Genomic DNA, 15,561 nt, shown 5'->3' with positions numbered 1-15,561 from the left:
GCGGAGTCAGACCTTGACAGGCGGGAACCGGAGCCAATGAAAAAGGCAGCTGCGAATGCTCCGCCCAATAGTACAGTGGAGGAAGTGACGTTGGCGGAAATACAAGGGACGGTCCGGGAAGTTCGACCAACACCGAGCCTAAGCAGTCTTCTGGAGCTGGTGAGAGAAGTAGGAGGCAAAGATGTCGGAACGAAAAGTCTTAAACGTAAGTATGTGGTGGCCAGGGCTTTCTCCCCGGGGCAGGACATCTCGGAGCTCCGGCCTAGGTGGATTTTCTGTGCTCTCCCATTGGGACTTCTTTCTCTTCGCCAACAGTCTTCCGCGGGGCGGGGCTTTCAGACATCTCCCAATCACCTTCCGTGAGGGGTGGGCCCTCACCGCCTTTGGGGGCGGAGCTTAGGATGTTTGCCCAACCACTTCCCCTGATTGGCTGTGCTGAGGGGAGTTAGCCAGTCACGTCTCTTGGGGGCGGATCCACCTTGAAAGGATTGGCGTTCGCCCCTCCTCCCCGGGGGCGTGGCTCCGTGAGGCCCCGCCCCGCCGGCGTCCCGGGGGTCGCGCTCCCTCCCTCCCAGGGGACCCTCCCAGGACCCTCGGTTTCTCCGGGCGCTCATGGAGACCCGGGACCCTGGTGCGGTGGCGGGGGGCCTCAGAAGGCGGGATTCGGCCCCTGACTTCCGAGCCTCTGTCCGCAGCCCTGGGAGGGCTGCGTGCTCCGTGCCCGAGAGTGAGCTCCCCGGCCTGGGAGTGTGCAAGCCCCGGTTTCCGCGGGCGGGCTCTCATCGTTCCCACTTGCAGGGGAGGGTGCAGGGGAGGTGGGTGCGGGAGCTGGTTCACAGGCCAGGGCAGGTGCTGGACCCCGGAGGACCCCGCCGGACCCTCTGTCCCCGCATTTACTGTGGATGCTGCGCTAGCGCCCTGCTCATCCACTTGTGCAGGCCGAGGGGTTCCCTCCATTCAGATGAAGACACCGGGGTCCAGGGGGATGGGGGACTCGAATCCAGGCCCCCGGCTCTGTAACCGGTGCCCCTGATCACCTTTGCACCACGCTGCTTCCCCCGGGTCCCCCCACCCCCCACCCCGGGACTCAGTGTCCTCCGCGGTGACATGGGTACATCTGCTGTGCCTCGCAGAGGCCGTGCAAGGATTCGGTGAGGCACGGGCTGTAAAGTGCCCAGAACACAGATTTGCTTTATTCTCTGATGATCCAAACCTGGCCCCGCGCGCGCATCACATCTCCCACCTCAGGCTCGGGTGCAGGAGGAGCTAATCCCGCAGGCCCGGGGCTGCCGTCCTGGGAAAGGCTGGTCTGGAGGTTGGACCTGGGCTGGCGTCCAGGAACTGGGATATCAGGGTGGTTCCCATGCTTACGCTTTCTGTACGCAGAGCGTGGGTCATGCTGAGCACCCACCCTCCTCTGGGAGCCCAGCGTACTGGAAGCTGCGAGGCCGAGGGGGCTGCGAGGCGGAGGGGCCTGCGTGACCACCCCTCTGTGAAAGCCCTGGGCTCCCTGGGAGCTTCCTTGGCAGACACCTTCTCACGTGTTGCCTCAGTTGCTCACTGGGGTAATTAAGCATGTCCTGTGCAGTTCCCCTGGGAGAAGACTCTGGAAGTGGGTGCCCGGTCTCCCCAGACCTTCCTACCACCTTGTCCCACTGCTGATTTGTCTCTGAGTCCTTTTGCTATAGGAAGAGGTGGCCATAAGTATGGGTGTGTGCTGAGCCCTAGGAGTCCTCCCACTGAATCATCAAACCCCAGGGTGGCCCTCGGGACCTGGGGACAGCTCCCTGGAGCTCTTCCCTCTGCCCCTGTCCTGCTCCTGTGCCTGAAACAGCTCCCCTGACACCTTCACTCCCCACAGAAATACTACCCGCCTGACTTTGACCCATCGAAGATCCCCAAGCTCAAGCTCCCCAAAGATCGGCAGTACGTGGTACGGTTGATGGCTCCCTTCAACATGAGGTGAGTGACCCCACGTGCCTCCCCATGTGTCCCCCACTCCGTCCCGTCAGTCATGGCAGACAGACCTGGTGTCTGACATCCACAGAGGGTGGCTTATCCCTGGCGCTCAGACCAAATCACCAGTGCCGTCTCAGACATCGATCCAGGGAGCACATGAGCATGCCAACCCTCACTTTACTCACAGATCAGGATTAACCCCCCTGCCCGTTAGAGCTCCCAGCCAGAGTCAGCCTCAAGATCTGGATTATTGGTAGTAAGTGTGAGTGCAGAGACGGGGCCCTGTGTACTAATTCACCACCTCCAGCAGCCACACTGCTTCATACCCCAGGACCTTTGCACAGGCTGTTCCTTCTGCCTGGAATATACACTTTTCCTTCTGCTCTCACATGACTCTTTCTTTTCACTCCTCCAGTCTTGGCTTAAATCTCCCCCTTTTAGGGGCACCTGGCAGGCTCAGTTGGTAGACTCTTTTTTTTTTTTTTTTATGATAGTCACAGAGAGAGAGAAAGAGAGGCAGAGACACAGGCAGAGGGAGAAGCAGGCTCCATGCACCGGGAGCCCGACGTGGGATTCGATCCCGGGTCTCCAGGATCGCGCCCTGGGCCAAAGGCAGGCGCTAAACCGCTGCGCCACCCAGGGATCCCTGGTAGACTCTCTTGATCTTCGAGTCATGAGGTGTGAAGGTTAATAGAAAAAAAAATAAGTAAGCTTTAAAAATAATATATATTTTTTAAATTTTAAATGAAATCTTAAAAAAAGAAACACACCCCTCAGGCCCTCATGACCCCGTCTGACCACTTCTATGATTCTTTCTGTCACTGTCCCCAGATCTTGCCCTTTGTATCGTGTCTTACTGATTCTGAGCCTCACACTTTTTCACATTTAAGCATATTGAAGTCAGATACACCCAATCATCAAAGACACATTGTTCCGTGAAACTCAGTGTGTGTTTGCAAATCATTGTTGGTCTGTTTATCTCTTGCATTTGCTCATGTTTAAAATTCAGCAATCGTTGTGGGCACCTGCTGTGTGCCAGGGCCGGGGGGCGCAGGGGTGGGGGTGCTCTGCGGAGCAAGACGAGCAGAGCCCCTGCCCTGCGGAGCCCACGGTCTGACAGGGAGTAGAGATAAGACTGTGTGCTTGGTCACATTCATGCCAGGTGTACGTGGGGTGTGTGCATATGCACGAGGGAGAGTGATGGGAAGGGAGGTGGCAGGAAGGGAGGTTGCCCTGCCGGGATTGTCAGGGAGGCAACAGAAGAAATGCTGGCAGAGCTGAGGTCCAAGAGGTGATGGGTGCTGTGGGGTTTGTGACCTGCAAGGGCAGAGAGGCCCGGAGATGGGACTGGGCTGGGAGGATTTGCAGGAACCGTCAGGATGCCGGCGGGCGGGGCCGGCACAGGGCCTGAGGGAGGCCAGGGGCCAGGAGCTCTGCCTTGCTCCATGTGGCTTCCCTCGTGGTGGAACCTTCCCTTGTGGAGGCTAGGATGCCCAGGAGCGCCATCCAGGCTGCTGCGAGTGTGTAGCAGGCGAGGCTCGGCAGCTCAGGGTCGTCTGGGTGCTTCCCCAGAAGGTGACCCCGGGGGCCAAGACTCCAACAGCTGGTAAGAAGAGCACGCCAGGCAGGGGGCAACTGAGGCAGGCTGTGTCACCAGGGAGGGAGCTCCCTGTCCCTGGAGGCATGCCAGCGGCCATCTGCCAGAATGTCACAGCATCCTACCAGCAGGAACCAGGGTACCGGCATGGCTTGAGTCCGTCTCTCCTGCCCCCGCAGGTGTAAGACGTGCGGAGAGTACATCTACAAGGGCAAGAAGTTCAACGCGCGCAAGGAGACGGTGCAGAACGAGGCCTACCTGGGCCTGCCCATCTTCCGCTTCTACATCAAGTGCACACGATGCCTAGCCGAGATCACCTTCAAGGTAGACCCTAGTGTTGGGGGGGTCCTTCGCCCCCAAGGGCTTCCCGCTCCCCCCCCTACCTGGGAGCTCCTGTTCCACTCTGTCCCAGCAGACAGACAGAGGTTTGGGGTTCGTTCCCAACAGCATTATTTAAAAAGAAACCTAGGGGGATCCCTGGGTGGCGCAGCGGTTTGGCGCCTGCCTTTGGCCCAGGGTGCGATCCTGGAGACCCGGGATCGAATCCCACGTCGGGCTCCCGGTGCATGGAGCCTGCTTCTCCCTCTGCCTATGTCTCTGCCTCTCTCTCTCTCTCTGTGTGACTATCATAAATAAATAAATAAATAAAAATTTTTTAAAAAAATTTTAAAAAATGCACAGTATTAAAAAAAAAAAAAGAAAGAAAAAAGAAACCTAGGAGCAGTCGGGTTGCACAGTAACAGAGGAAACCAGCACCACGCGGTGTGGGGCTCACAGCCAGTAGCACCCCAGCGGTGTGGACAGTTTTTGAGGAACGGCCAAGGACCCTGCATTCAGTTGGAGTGTCTTTTCACCAAATGCTTTTTCCTTGGGGTTAAAAAAAGTACATTGAAAGAATTTTATATTTTGAGGACTTTTTTTTTTAAGATTTTGTTTATTTGTGAGAGAGAGAGAGAGGCAGAGACATAGGCAGAGGGAGAAGCAGGCTCCATGCAGGGAGCCCGATGTGGGACTCGATCCCAGGACCCTGGGGTCACATCCTGAGCCAAAAGCAGACGCTCACCCAATGAGCCACCCAGGTGCCCCTCGAGTACTTTTTAAACAACAGCTTTAGCAAGATGTGACTCACATACCAGGCAGTTCACCTTTTACAGCGTCTGGTTCAGTGTCTCATGTACTCACGTCGGTCTAAACTGTCCGCTGAACCTGATTCCAGCACACTTCCGTCCCCCCCAAACTGAGCCCTGGAATCGTTAGCAGTCGGTCCCCCATCGTGCCCACCCCGACCCCAGCCCTGGGCGCCACCATCTGCCCTCTGTCTGTGTGCATGCCCGTTGCGGACGTTTCTCGTGAGTGGAGCTGAGCGCTCTGTGTCCTGGTGTGTCTGTCCTGCGTGGTTCCAGGTTCCTCCACGCCATGGTGCGTGGTGGCGCCTGTGCCACTTCACGCCGAATCATACTCCAATGTGAGAATACACCAGTGTGCGCAGCCACTTGTCTGCAGTCACCCATCTGGGTCATTTCCAGAAAATGATTTTTTTTACCTGAGTTGTAATGATCCATGTGTATTTAGATATTTATGAATACATAAGAATTTTTTAAAGACTAGAGGGATCAGGGGCGCCTGGGTGGCTCAGTCGGTGAAGCTTCTGCTTGTGGCTCAGGTTGTGATCTCAGGGCTGTGAGGTTGAGCCCCATATTGGGCTCCATGTCAAGCTCCACACTCAGTGAGGCGTCCACTTGAGATCTCTCTCCCTCTCCCTCTCCCACACACATGTGCTCGCTCTTTCTATCAAATAGGGCACCTGGGTGGTTCAACGGTTGAGCCTCTGCCTTTGGCTCAGGTTATGATCTCAGGGTCCTGGGATCGAGTCCCACATCAGGATCCCTGCTCGGTAGAGAGTCTGCTTCTCCCTCTCCCTCTGCCCCTCCTCCCGTTCATGTGCGTGCGCATGCTCTTTCTCCCTCTCTCTCTGTCGAATGAATAAATAAAATCTTTAAAAAAAATTAAAAAAAAAAGACAAAGAAAGAAGTAGAGAAAAGGCATTAGTGGGAGGGAAGCACAGAGAGAAGGCATGCTGCCAGCTGGCAGGAACGCTGCCCAGGACACAGGACTGATGTGTGCCCTTCTCCCTCCCAGACAGACCCCGAGAACACAGACTACACCATGGAGCACGGAGCGACTCGGAACTTCCAGGCGGAGAAGCTCCTGGAGGAGGAGGAGAAGAGGGTGCAGAAGGAGCGGGAGGACGAGGAGCTCAACAACCCCATGAAGGTGAGCCAGGCACTGGGGGGGTGAGGAGGTGGGGGGTGTGGTCAGCAGGACTCTGAGTGGTCCCTGAGAGCCCTGCCTGCTGGTCACACAGCCCACGAAGTCCTTGGGGTGCGCATGCGAAGCTCTCACTGCTTCCATGAAGCTGTTAGGTTGGGCCACGCCTGTCACCTGAGCCCCTTCATCTGGGTCTAGAGGACATTAGCGACGTGAAGGAGCAAGCCTGGAGCGGGGGCCGCGTGGCTGGGAGCAGTGGGCGGTCCCCTGTCAGCAGCCAGCAGGAAAGCGGGGGAACTCAGCCCCCCAAACCACAAGGAACGGGATTGTGCCAGCAGCCCCGAGCAAGCTCGGAAGCGGAGCCTGGGCCTCGGGTGAGACGGCCGGCCCCTGATTTGAGCCTGCGGAAGCCCTGCCGGACCCTGACCCACAGCAGCCAGGGACAGTGAGATCCCCACAGCAGATTGTCAGGTGGCAAGAGGACACTAACAGGGCGGCCGAAGGTCGGACTTGAGAACACAAGGTGCTGCCTGCAGCCGGCTGCCACCGTTGGCAGAGAAGACGCCTGTGACCGGGGGTGTGAGGACTGGAGGCGTGGAAGGAGACCTTCGCTTGAATGTTTCCTCGCTGTGTGACCTTGGGCCGGGTACTTGGCCTCTCTGTGCCCCAGCATCCTCGTGTGGGGTCGATGGCTGCCCTCTGAGGAGGTAGGGGGATGAAGTGAGTTTGTGCACGTGAAACTCTTTGGGACGCGATCCCCGAGAGCCGATACCGTTACTGGTTGTCTTCAAACCAGTCACCTGCCACTGGCTAGTTTTGTCTTTCTCGGGAAACACACTGATGTCTGTGTTCCTTCCAGTCTCCCCCCACCCCCAACAAAGCCCACCCATCGCTGGGCCCTCCACGCCTCTGCCTGTTGTTTGCTGAGCCGCCAGTTGGGACCTGACGCAGGGTTGCTGTGTCGTGTGGAGCGACGGGGAGGCAGGAGGCTCCGCAGAGGTGGCCATGTGGCCGGAGCCCCCTCGCGGTCTTGTCAGTCCCAGTCTGCCTGCACTGGCCACAGGAGCTTCCGGCCTAATGAGTTACCCCCAAACTCCAACTTAATAAACACGTGTGATCATCTAGCTTCTGGGGGTCAGGAGGCCCAGGGAGCTGAGCTGGTGGTTCGGGCCCGGGGTCTCTCCTGAGGCCGCAGTCAAGCTGCAGGCTGGGCTGCGTCCTCTGAAGGCTCACCTGGCCACGTCCATGCCATGGGGGCCTCTCCACCCCGCACGACACAGCACCAACCTCCCCAGAGCCCGTGATCCAGAAGAGCCGGGAGGAAGCCTTTTACGACCCACTCAGAGTGACACACTGTCATCCCATCAGACCCTGTTCTCTAGGAGTGGGTCACCCGGGCCAGTCTGCACCTACGGGAGGGGGAATTAGGCTTTGATGTTTCAGGGCAGGAGCATCAAAGAATTGGGGGGCGTATATTTAAACCCTCTGACTGCCACTTCACAGAGGGTCACAGGGTCACACGGCCCAGAAGCAGCCCACACGGGCTTCACACCCAGGTCTCAGAGACCTGGGCTGGCTCCACCTCTCTGCATTCTTGCAAAGATGAAACATTTGGCCACATCTCAGCCTGGAGCCTGGCACGTAACAGTTACTGAGATTGTCTTTTTAAATCTTTATTGCTGGTGTCTCTAAGTAAGCTCCGCACCCGACGTGAGGCTTGAACTCATGACCCAGGGGCAAAAGGGTCGTGAGTCGGTCACTCCAATAACTGAGCCAGCCAGGCCCCTTGTCTTTGTTTTTGTTTTTATTTCATGGTGGAGCTAGGCTGGACGTCCAGCCCCGTGGCCTCAGGAGACCACTCCCCTCCCCCCCCAGCCTCAGTGCCCTGAGCTGTGAAATGAGTGCAGGGGTGGGGGCTCCCCCCTTTTGTGGGCGCTGCCCCCCGCGGCCCCACCAGCCGCATGGAGGGCCGGCGTCCCCGCACACTCAGCCTGTGTCGTCCCCACCAGGTGCTGGAGAACCGAACCAAGGACTCCAAGCTGGAGATGGAGGTTCTGGAGAACCTACAGGAGCTCAAGGATCTGAACCAGCGGCAGGCCCACGTGGACTTCGAGGCCATGCTGCGGCAGCACCGGCTGTCCGAGGAGGAGCGGCAGAAGCAGGAGCAGGAAGAGGATGAGCGGGAGACTGCGTGAGTGGGCCAGGCGGGAGTCCCAGGTGCTCAAGCCACCTCACGGCCTGGGCTCAGGCCTCCACCTGGAACAGCCCCCCTTCCCGATCTTCTGTGGCTCCCGCAAGTGTCACTTCTGCAGGAGGCCTTTCCTGTACCCCCCCACCTCACTTTCTCTCCTGCGGCATCTGTCAGCGTCACCAGCATCACTCCCGGGTTTGAGGATTTGTGGGGGGGACCGTCAGGCCCACTGTGTGCACACTTGCTGCACGGCACCGACCACCCTGGAACCTTCTGTCTGGTTCGTCACTTCCCTGTCTCTAGAATCTGAATGCGAGGCTGGGTTTGGCTTCTGGGTGCCCAGGCAGCGCCATCAGGTGGGCAGGGCAGTAATCTATGCACCGTGGTGCAAGCAGTGTGCATTTATCCAGCACCTTCTGAGCACCAGGTGCTGCTTTGAGGTGGTCGAGGGGACTGTGGTTTGGGGAGCTCCAGGTGTGGCCGCAATACTCACCAACCATGGTTCTAGTTGAGGTGGACTGGTAACCACTCGCTGCCCTCTGTGGACAGAGAGCATTTCAAGGAGTTGGCACGGCCCTCCCTGGCCCGCTCCCTGCTGTCAGGAGGGGCAGCGAGCCCCACAGGGGATCACAGGCATGTGTGCCATCCCACAGGGCCTTGGTGGAAGAAGCCCGCAAACGTAGGCTGCTGGAGGACTCGGATTCGGAAGAGGACGCGCCTGCTCCCGCCCCGCCGCGGCTGGCCCTCCGGCCCAAGCCCACCGCCATCCTGGATGAGGTGAGTGCTCTCGGGTTAAGCAGAGACGGTGGGTCAGGGCCAGACAGGGTGTCCTAAGGCCTCCTCGCTCTGCCACCACGGCACGGGCAGCTGTCGATCATCTGTGAGTGCGTGGGCCGGCCACGTGGCAGGAGGACCCCGTCTACACAGGCAGCGGCCGGCTTCCAGGGCTGCAGTGTCCCAGCCCCGGCTCAGCTGCTGAGACAAGCAGACCCCCAGACTGGAGACTTAGGAACATAAATGTTTATTTCTACATCCCCATAACAGTGCTGGGGCAACAGGCAGGACTTCCAGGCAGCTCTGCCCCCAGCGCTCCAGGACCCAGCTCTTTCCAGCTCCTGCACCTCCTTCCCGGAGCATCAGTTCCGGTTCTGGGGTCATAGCCTCCACGGCCTGCTTGGTGTCCGGCCAGGGTGGGGGTGAGAGGGGAGCCCACCAGGGGCCCGCAGCTCAGAGTCCATTGGCCACACAGAGCCACGCGGAGCCACAGGGAGCCTGGGGGCTGCGGCCTCTTGCTGGCCTGGCCCGGGTTGGCAGAAGGGAGGGAAGAGGAGGATTTGGCTGCCAGCATTTTCCAGCCAGCTGTCTCATCCACCGGGGTCAAGGCCGCGCTGGTGTGTTCATTTAAGATGAGGGCTGAAGTGGAACGTGAGGAGAGGTCGTCACCCCAGACACATTTTATTTTGTAGCTCAGTCGTATTCGTGGTCTGTGCTCGCTGGATGCAAGCCCAGCCGCTGGGTAAGACCCAAAGTCACAGCGGTGCGACAGCACGGAGGTCACTTTTGGGTCTAATGACAATCACACACAGCCACCCGGATCGGGATCGGCATCGGGCCCAGGCAGCTTCCTCCTGCCGCCTGCCGCCCCCCTGCTGCCGGGCCTCCACTGTCCCCTCCCAGCCAGGGGCCCGGGGTGTGCAGGGGAGGACACAGGTCAGGGCCCCTGTACCCTCTGACCGCATATCCCGGGGCTCACAGCCCATTGGTCGGAGCCGAGCCACCTGAGCACATCCTGCTGCAAAGGGGTGTGGGAAATGTAGTCTTCCTGGGGCGCAGCCATGTTCCCGTGAGGATCCGGTGACTGTCAGCAGAGAGGATGGCCCTGGGGCTCCCGCACTCCCATCCGTTACTCCCGACGCCGAACCAGGACGTTTTCTTTGAGGATCTGTCTCCTGGGGACCATTTTCACACTTTCTTGCATAAACTGCCCCAAGAATTGCCTAAAATTTTCTCTTTTTCTATTTGATGTGGAACAAGAGATTGGAGCCTCTTGAAAGCAGTCTGGGCTTCTCCGACGTCCCCACCCCCAGCCGGGCGTCTGCTCCAGGTGTCTCGCTGACACCTCGCTTGATGACAGACTTTGTGTCTTGTCATGCACAGGGCGGCTCCATCGAGACTTCCCGGCCCCTCCCCGTGAGGTTTGCAGGAGCTCGGCCGTCCGGCCATCCGTGCGGCTCTGTGGCTGGCACAGACAGGTCTGGGGACCGGGCTCCCGCGTGCGAGCGCTGGGCCCCGTGGGGACGGCCAGTGGGTTCAGGAGGCTGCGGCTGGGACTGCTGGTCTCTCTGCGCGCCCTGCTGGACCGCCCGCCCTCGCGGGCCCCGGCCGGCACAGATGCAGCCAGGTCGTCCCCCTCCTGCGCACCTACTGCTCCGGCTCCACCAGACCCCCTGGTGTGCCCAGCCCAGTGCCCCCTCCGGCCCTGCCTCCGTCTCTGCGTCTCTGCTCATTCGCTCCTCACTCTGAGGTCAGCCCACAGTCCGCTCTTTGAGGGACCTGTCCTGACCCCCACTGGCTGCTGTCCCCTCATGCTGTCACACCGTTTGTCCAGACGGATGTTGTCCTGTTGATCTACTCCCTCCTCCGTCCTCCGTCCTCCCTCAGATGGTGGCCCCCAGAAGGCGGCACCCTGCCCACCATGCCCCCTGCAGCTCCAGCCCCTCACTCAGGCAGGACCTCCTGAGTCCAGGGGATTCCAGTTCCTGTGTTTCAACACAAAACCGATGAAAGGGGCCCCTTCCCAAGGAGTTGAAGAGCTGGAGGTGGGGCTGAGCCCCTCTCTGCCTTCCCATCACAAGTCCCCAAGGTGGGCACCTGCATATTCCCTCTTATCAGACACGTTGGTAGAGCATCTTCGTGCCAAGACTTGTTTGTGGTACAGTGTACCCCATCGTGAACAAGACAGGAACCTACAGCAGAGACGAGGAGCCCACTTAATGAGGCAGTGGAGGGCATTGAGGGTGTGGACACGCAGCCCTCGCTTGGGCTTCAACTGGGAAGAAAGGTTTCCCAGAGGAGCTGATACTTGGGATGGGTATTGAGGGATGTGTAGGAGTTCACAGAACACATTAGAAGAAAGGGGGGCATTGCAGGTGGAGGGAAGGGCATGGGTAGAGACCCAGAGGGGAGAAGACGTGATGTGATTTAGGAAGCATAGTTGCAGGGAGCCCGAACAAGGTGGGATCTGGGCCAGCTCACCCGCTCTTGTCCCCCCTTGCCTCCAGGCACCAAAAGCCAAGAAGAAGGCGGAGAGCTGGGAACGGAGCGTCGGCACCCTTGGCAGCAGGCCGCAGCTGTCAGGCCTCGTTGTGGTGAAGAAAGCAGACCCGGGTCGCAGCACCCAGCAGGGCCAGGTGTCACCTACCACCCAGGGTAGGTGTCCCAGGGTCCTGGGACCGGTGTGCGGTGCTTTGGGCAGCCACCAGGTGGCAGCACACACCGCCCCCTGTGCGATTGGGGAGCTTGGGAACCCACTGCGTGTAGGGGAGAGGGGTGCCCCCAGGGTGCAGGGTGGAGGCCCCCTAGGCTAGCTCTCCCTCTCCCCCAGGCCCAGCGAGGAGCGGGAAGGCAGCTGACTCTGCAGCCTGGACGCCTGGTGCCTCCTCCCTGAGCCAGCTGGGAGCCTATTCCGACAGCGAGGACAGCAGTGGCAGCAACTGAGACCCCAACCCAGGCGCGTCCCCAGGTCAAGGTCCCATCCAGCTTCAGCTGGTGGTCAGAGCAGGAGGTCTCGGCTGACACCTCAGCTGAGCCATGCATGGTGGACAGACCCAAACGTCCTCTGAGGCTGGCCAGACCAGCGAGGGCTTCGGCCGAGGGACTGTTTCTCCCTGTCCCCCCACCACTGACCCCCAGGACCTTGGGGTCCCCAGCGCACACTGCCGTCCTCCTGGCCCTCCGTTTGGGGCCGTGGCATCCCTGGAATGGCCCTCAGCTCCCGGCAGGCCCCTGCTGTACTCTCTTGGGTGGCTGTGTTGAGGGCAGGCAGGGAACCCAGCCACCCCCATTAGCTCGTCCCCTGCGGCCACGACAGAAGGAACCCGCTGTCCGGCCAGGGCACCTTCTCTGCCAGCTGCTGAGGAGAGGCCACAGAGGAGCACGATGTGGCCTCCTCACCCCTGGAAGCCACGAGGTTGGGAAGGTGCTGATTAGTGGAAGTTTGGGGAGAATTTGTTATGTGGCCGTAGCGCTCCAGGATGGTCACATGACCAGTGAATCGAGTCCGACGCTCAGGGTCTTTGAAGGTTGCCACGTTTCCGCTCTGGTACAACTCTCTCCCCCTTCACAGCTTCCTAGTTGAAGGCGGTGTGCTCCCGCCAGGCCCCTCGCCACCTGACCCCCGGCTCTGCTCTCCCGCCCCTCCCGGGCTCGTTGGCCTCGCCCTCCTCTCTCTCTCTCTCTCTTTCACATGCACGCAGCACGCACCTATGCACACATGCGCACACGCACTCATTTGGCTTTTGGTACCAAGGCTTTGTGTGTCTCCCGCCGTGTGTGAGCAAGAAAGCCCCCCACTTTCAGAATCCACTTTCCTACAGTGATTTCGTGCTTCAGTGTGACTTGAAGAAGCGAACCAGGATCCAGCCAGGCCCCGGGTCCTCCCCTCGCAGCTCCTGGCTGTGAAGACAGGCCGTGGGGGCCCCGGTTTCGAGCGCCAATGGTGCTGGGCTGAAGCCGGCTCCCTGGCCACTGGCCAGAGCTGATGCTCCCCGCTCCGCAGTCCTGCCCTCAGCCGCATCCTGTTCGCAGCTTCCAGTTGGCCGTGGCAGGAGGATTTATACCACAGGAGTCCACGCGCTTACAGATGGGTGCCCCGCGCCAGAGAGCCAGCTGTGGGCGTTCCCAGCGCGCCCCTGCCTGCCTCCCCAAGGTCAGTGTCAGTGTCGCGCACGGTGTCCCGGACGTGTGAGTTCATCCTGGCGGCTGGACTAGAGCAACCGACCGAAGCACTTGTGCAAGAGATTAGTAGGAGACTCAGGGCCTCCCTGGTTCACTCATTCTTGCAGACCCTTCCCTGAGCTCCTGTCCTGTGTGGCCCACCCTCGTCGCTGTGTGCAGGTGCCATCTGTTACTATTATTAAGATCATCGACTCTAAAACATGGAGTAGCAAACCTGGCCCACAGCCTATTTTTGTGAATAAAGTTTTATTGGCACAGCCACATGCCCATTTGTATCCATGTAAGGTCCAGCTACTTTGCTCTATGGTGGCAGAGCCAACAGGTTTACAAGTCGCTCCCTGACAGTGGGACTTTGTCAGCCTCTGTCTGGGTCACCCAGCTCTACACTTCCTGCTCGTTCCCCACAGCCTCCAGGGGAAGGTGGCCAACAGCCGAACACACCTCGATTTCCAGGCTCACACCGCACCTGCGGCTCTGCTGCCTGGGGTCACCCTGAGGACAGAGACCACCAGCCCTTGCAGTGTGGCACAGGGAATGAGGTACATAGGATCCGTTTAGTGAGTAATAATAGTTAACGTCTGTGAAGTACTTGCCACTTGCCAAACCTGTGCTAAGCTGGTTGTGCAGATTCACTCGTTTGAGTTTCCCAAATCCAAGTTGCTCACTCAAAACATACATATATGTATGACATATATATAAAATAGATATTACAATATGTATATAATTTATACATAAAGTTTATAATATATTTAAATTTATATGTAAATGTATTTATATAAATTACATATATAAAATATATACATTTTAATTTTATTTATTATACATTTTATTTTATTATTTTTTTGAGCACCTACATTATGCCCAGATTTGTTTTAGGCACTGGGACTAGAACACTGAAGGAAAACCTATGATGATAATAACCCTAAAGAAAAAACAAAAAGAATCCTCACTCAATGGTGATGTTATTTGGAAGATGGGGAGTAAGATAGTGAACATATCTATAGTAAGATACAAATGTACACTGGAGGCAGTGAGAACTCTGAAAACAGCAAGGGGAGGTGGTTCTGAGGGGCCCTGCCACAGGGTGTTTTTATTGCCCACCGCTCCCAGTATTGGCTACTGCTAGGTCACGAGATCTCTCAAAAGTTTGCAGCTGCAAACACAGGAGTCTGGGTGTGGTTTTACCGGGTTCTCTGCTTCAGAGTCTCGCAGCTGCCCTTGAGACACGGGCCAAGGCTGTGGTCTCACCTGAAGGCCCATCCGGGGCCAGATGCACTTCCAAGCTCGCTCATGTGGCTGTTGGCAGTTCCTCACGGGCTCTTATCAGCGGCCGCCCTCAGTTGCCGGCCCACATGGCCCTCTAACAGCTGGCTTCGTAAAGCCAGCACCACAGGAGTCTGTGGGAAGTGGCATCCCATCAACTTTGCCATGTCCCACTGGTTGGAAGCAAGCCACAGGTCCTGGCCACATTCAGGGGGAGGGGATCCCGGCTAAGATCACCAGGAGATCAGGGTCATTGGAGGCCAGGAAGAGTCTACCTGCCAGACACCCCCCACCAACGGTGGGCTTTGCAAGGGTAGCTGTGTTGATGAGAGTGGCCCCAGCACTTGAGACCATCCAGGCACTTCATGGGTGTCTCCCCATACACAGATGAGGGAGCTGAGCCCCCCTCCCTCCCACACACTTGGCTGGAACTGTCTTAGTCGTCTCTCCCTGAGGGCTTTTATGCTTCGTTCTCCCACCCTATGACCTGTAGCTGTTATGCTCTTGGCCCTGGTTCCCTGTGGGGGTTCCCAGGGTCAAGTGAGCAGAGGGGTAGTGACACATCAGGGTCTTGTGTGCACGCACAGACCCTTCAGGGCCTCCACCTGCCTGCTCTCCGCCTCATCTGCTGGACTTGCTCCTGCTCTCTGGAGCCTGCCCTTCCCCCATCGCTGCTGACAACCCCCTTTCTCCATGCGCTCCATGTCTGTCATCCTGGGGAGCTGTCAGGCCTCATCCAGAATCTCCTCCATCAGCCCCCCTGGGGGCTGCAGCACAACAGAGGGACTTGGTGGGGGTGGCCTGCCCCTGCGAGAGCCCATTCCACCTGAGCCTCGAGCCTCAGCTTCACAAAGACACAGGGCCACTGCCCCGTTTCCCAAGCTCTAACTGCTCGCCAGCCTCTGCACCGAGCTCCCTCTACACCCAAACTCACCGCTCACTCCCTCTGCACATGCTCTGTTACTGCATGTTTTACAGAGGAGGGGACGCTCCTTGGTCAGGGACTTGAAGTGAGTGAGGGACAAGACCTGGGTTTGCGACCACAAGGCCTTTAATGACCACACTCTAGTGTGCAACTCCTGCAGACAGAGCCTCCAGGGGCGGGACCATGCCTCTCCCATCAGATTGGGCAATCATGACAACAGAGCTATGTCTCCTCCATCAGACTGGTGTCTTTGAAGGCTGAACCATGCCTGCCCTGTCAGACGGGGACTTCTAAGGATAAGCCCTTATCTCCTCCATTAGACTAGGGGTACCTGAAAGACCATGTCTCTCACATCAGACTGGAAGCCCTGAAATCAGCCCATGCCTCCTCCATCAGACTGAG

General features: G+C 58.4%; 1 protein-coding gene across 1 annotated transcript; it reads left to right on the top strand.

The window, feature by feature from the left end:
* Nucleotides 1–75: 75 nt before the first annotated feature.
* Nucleotides 76–13,795, top strand: YJU2 (YJU2 splicing factor homolog). Its single transcript, XM_055344660.1, has 8 exons — nt 76–205; nt 1,862–1,962; nt 3,736–3,880; nt 5,696–5,830; nt 7,834–8,015; nt 8,669–8,792; nt 11,297–11,444; nt 11,620–13,795. Exons 1-8 carry the CDS (start codon nt 182–184, stop codon nt 11,730–11,732), a joined length of 972 nt encoding a protein of 323 aa, XP_055200635.1. The 5' UTR covers nt 76–181; the 3' UTR covers nt 11,733–13,795.
* The last annotated feature ends 1,766 nt before the right edge of the window (nt 13,796–15,561 follow it).

Source organism: Nyctereutes procyonoides, unplaced genomic scaffold, assembly GCF_905146905.1.
Source record: "Nyctereutes procyonoides isolate TBG_1078 unplaced genomic scaffold, NYPRO_anot_genome, whole genome shotgun sequence".
Classification (NCBI taxonomy): Eukaryota; Metazoa; Chordata; class Mammalia; order Carnivora; family Canidae; genus Nyctereutes; species Nyctereutes procyonoides.
This window is presented reverse-complemented; position numbering and strand designations above follow the sequence as displayed.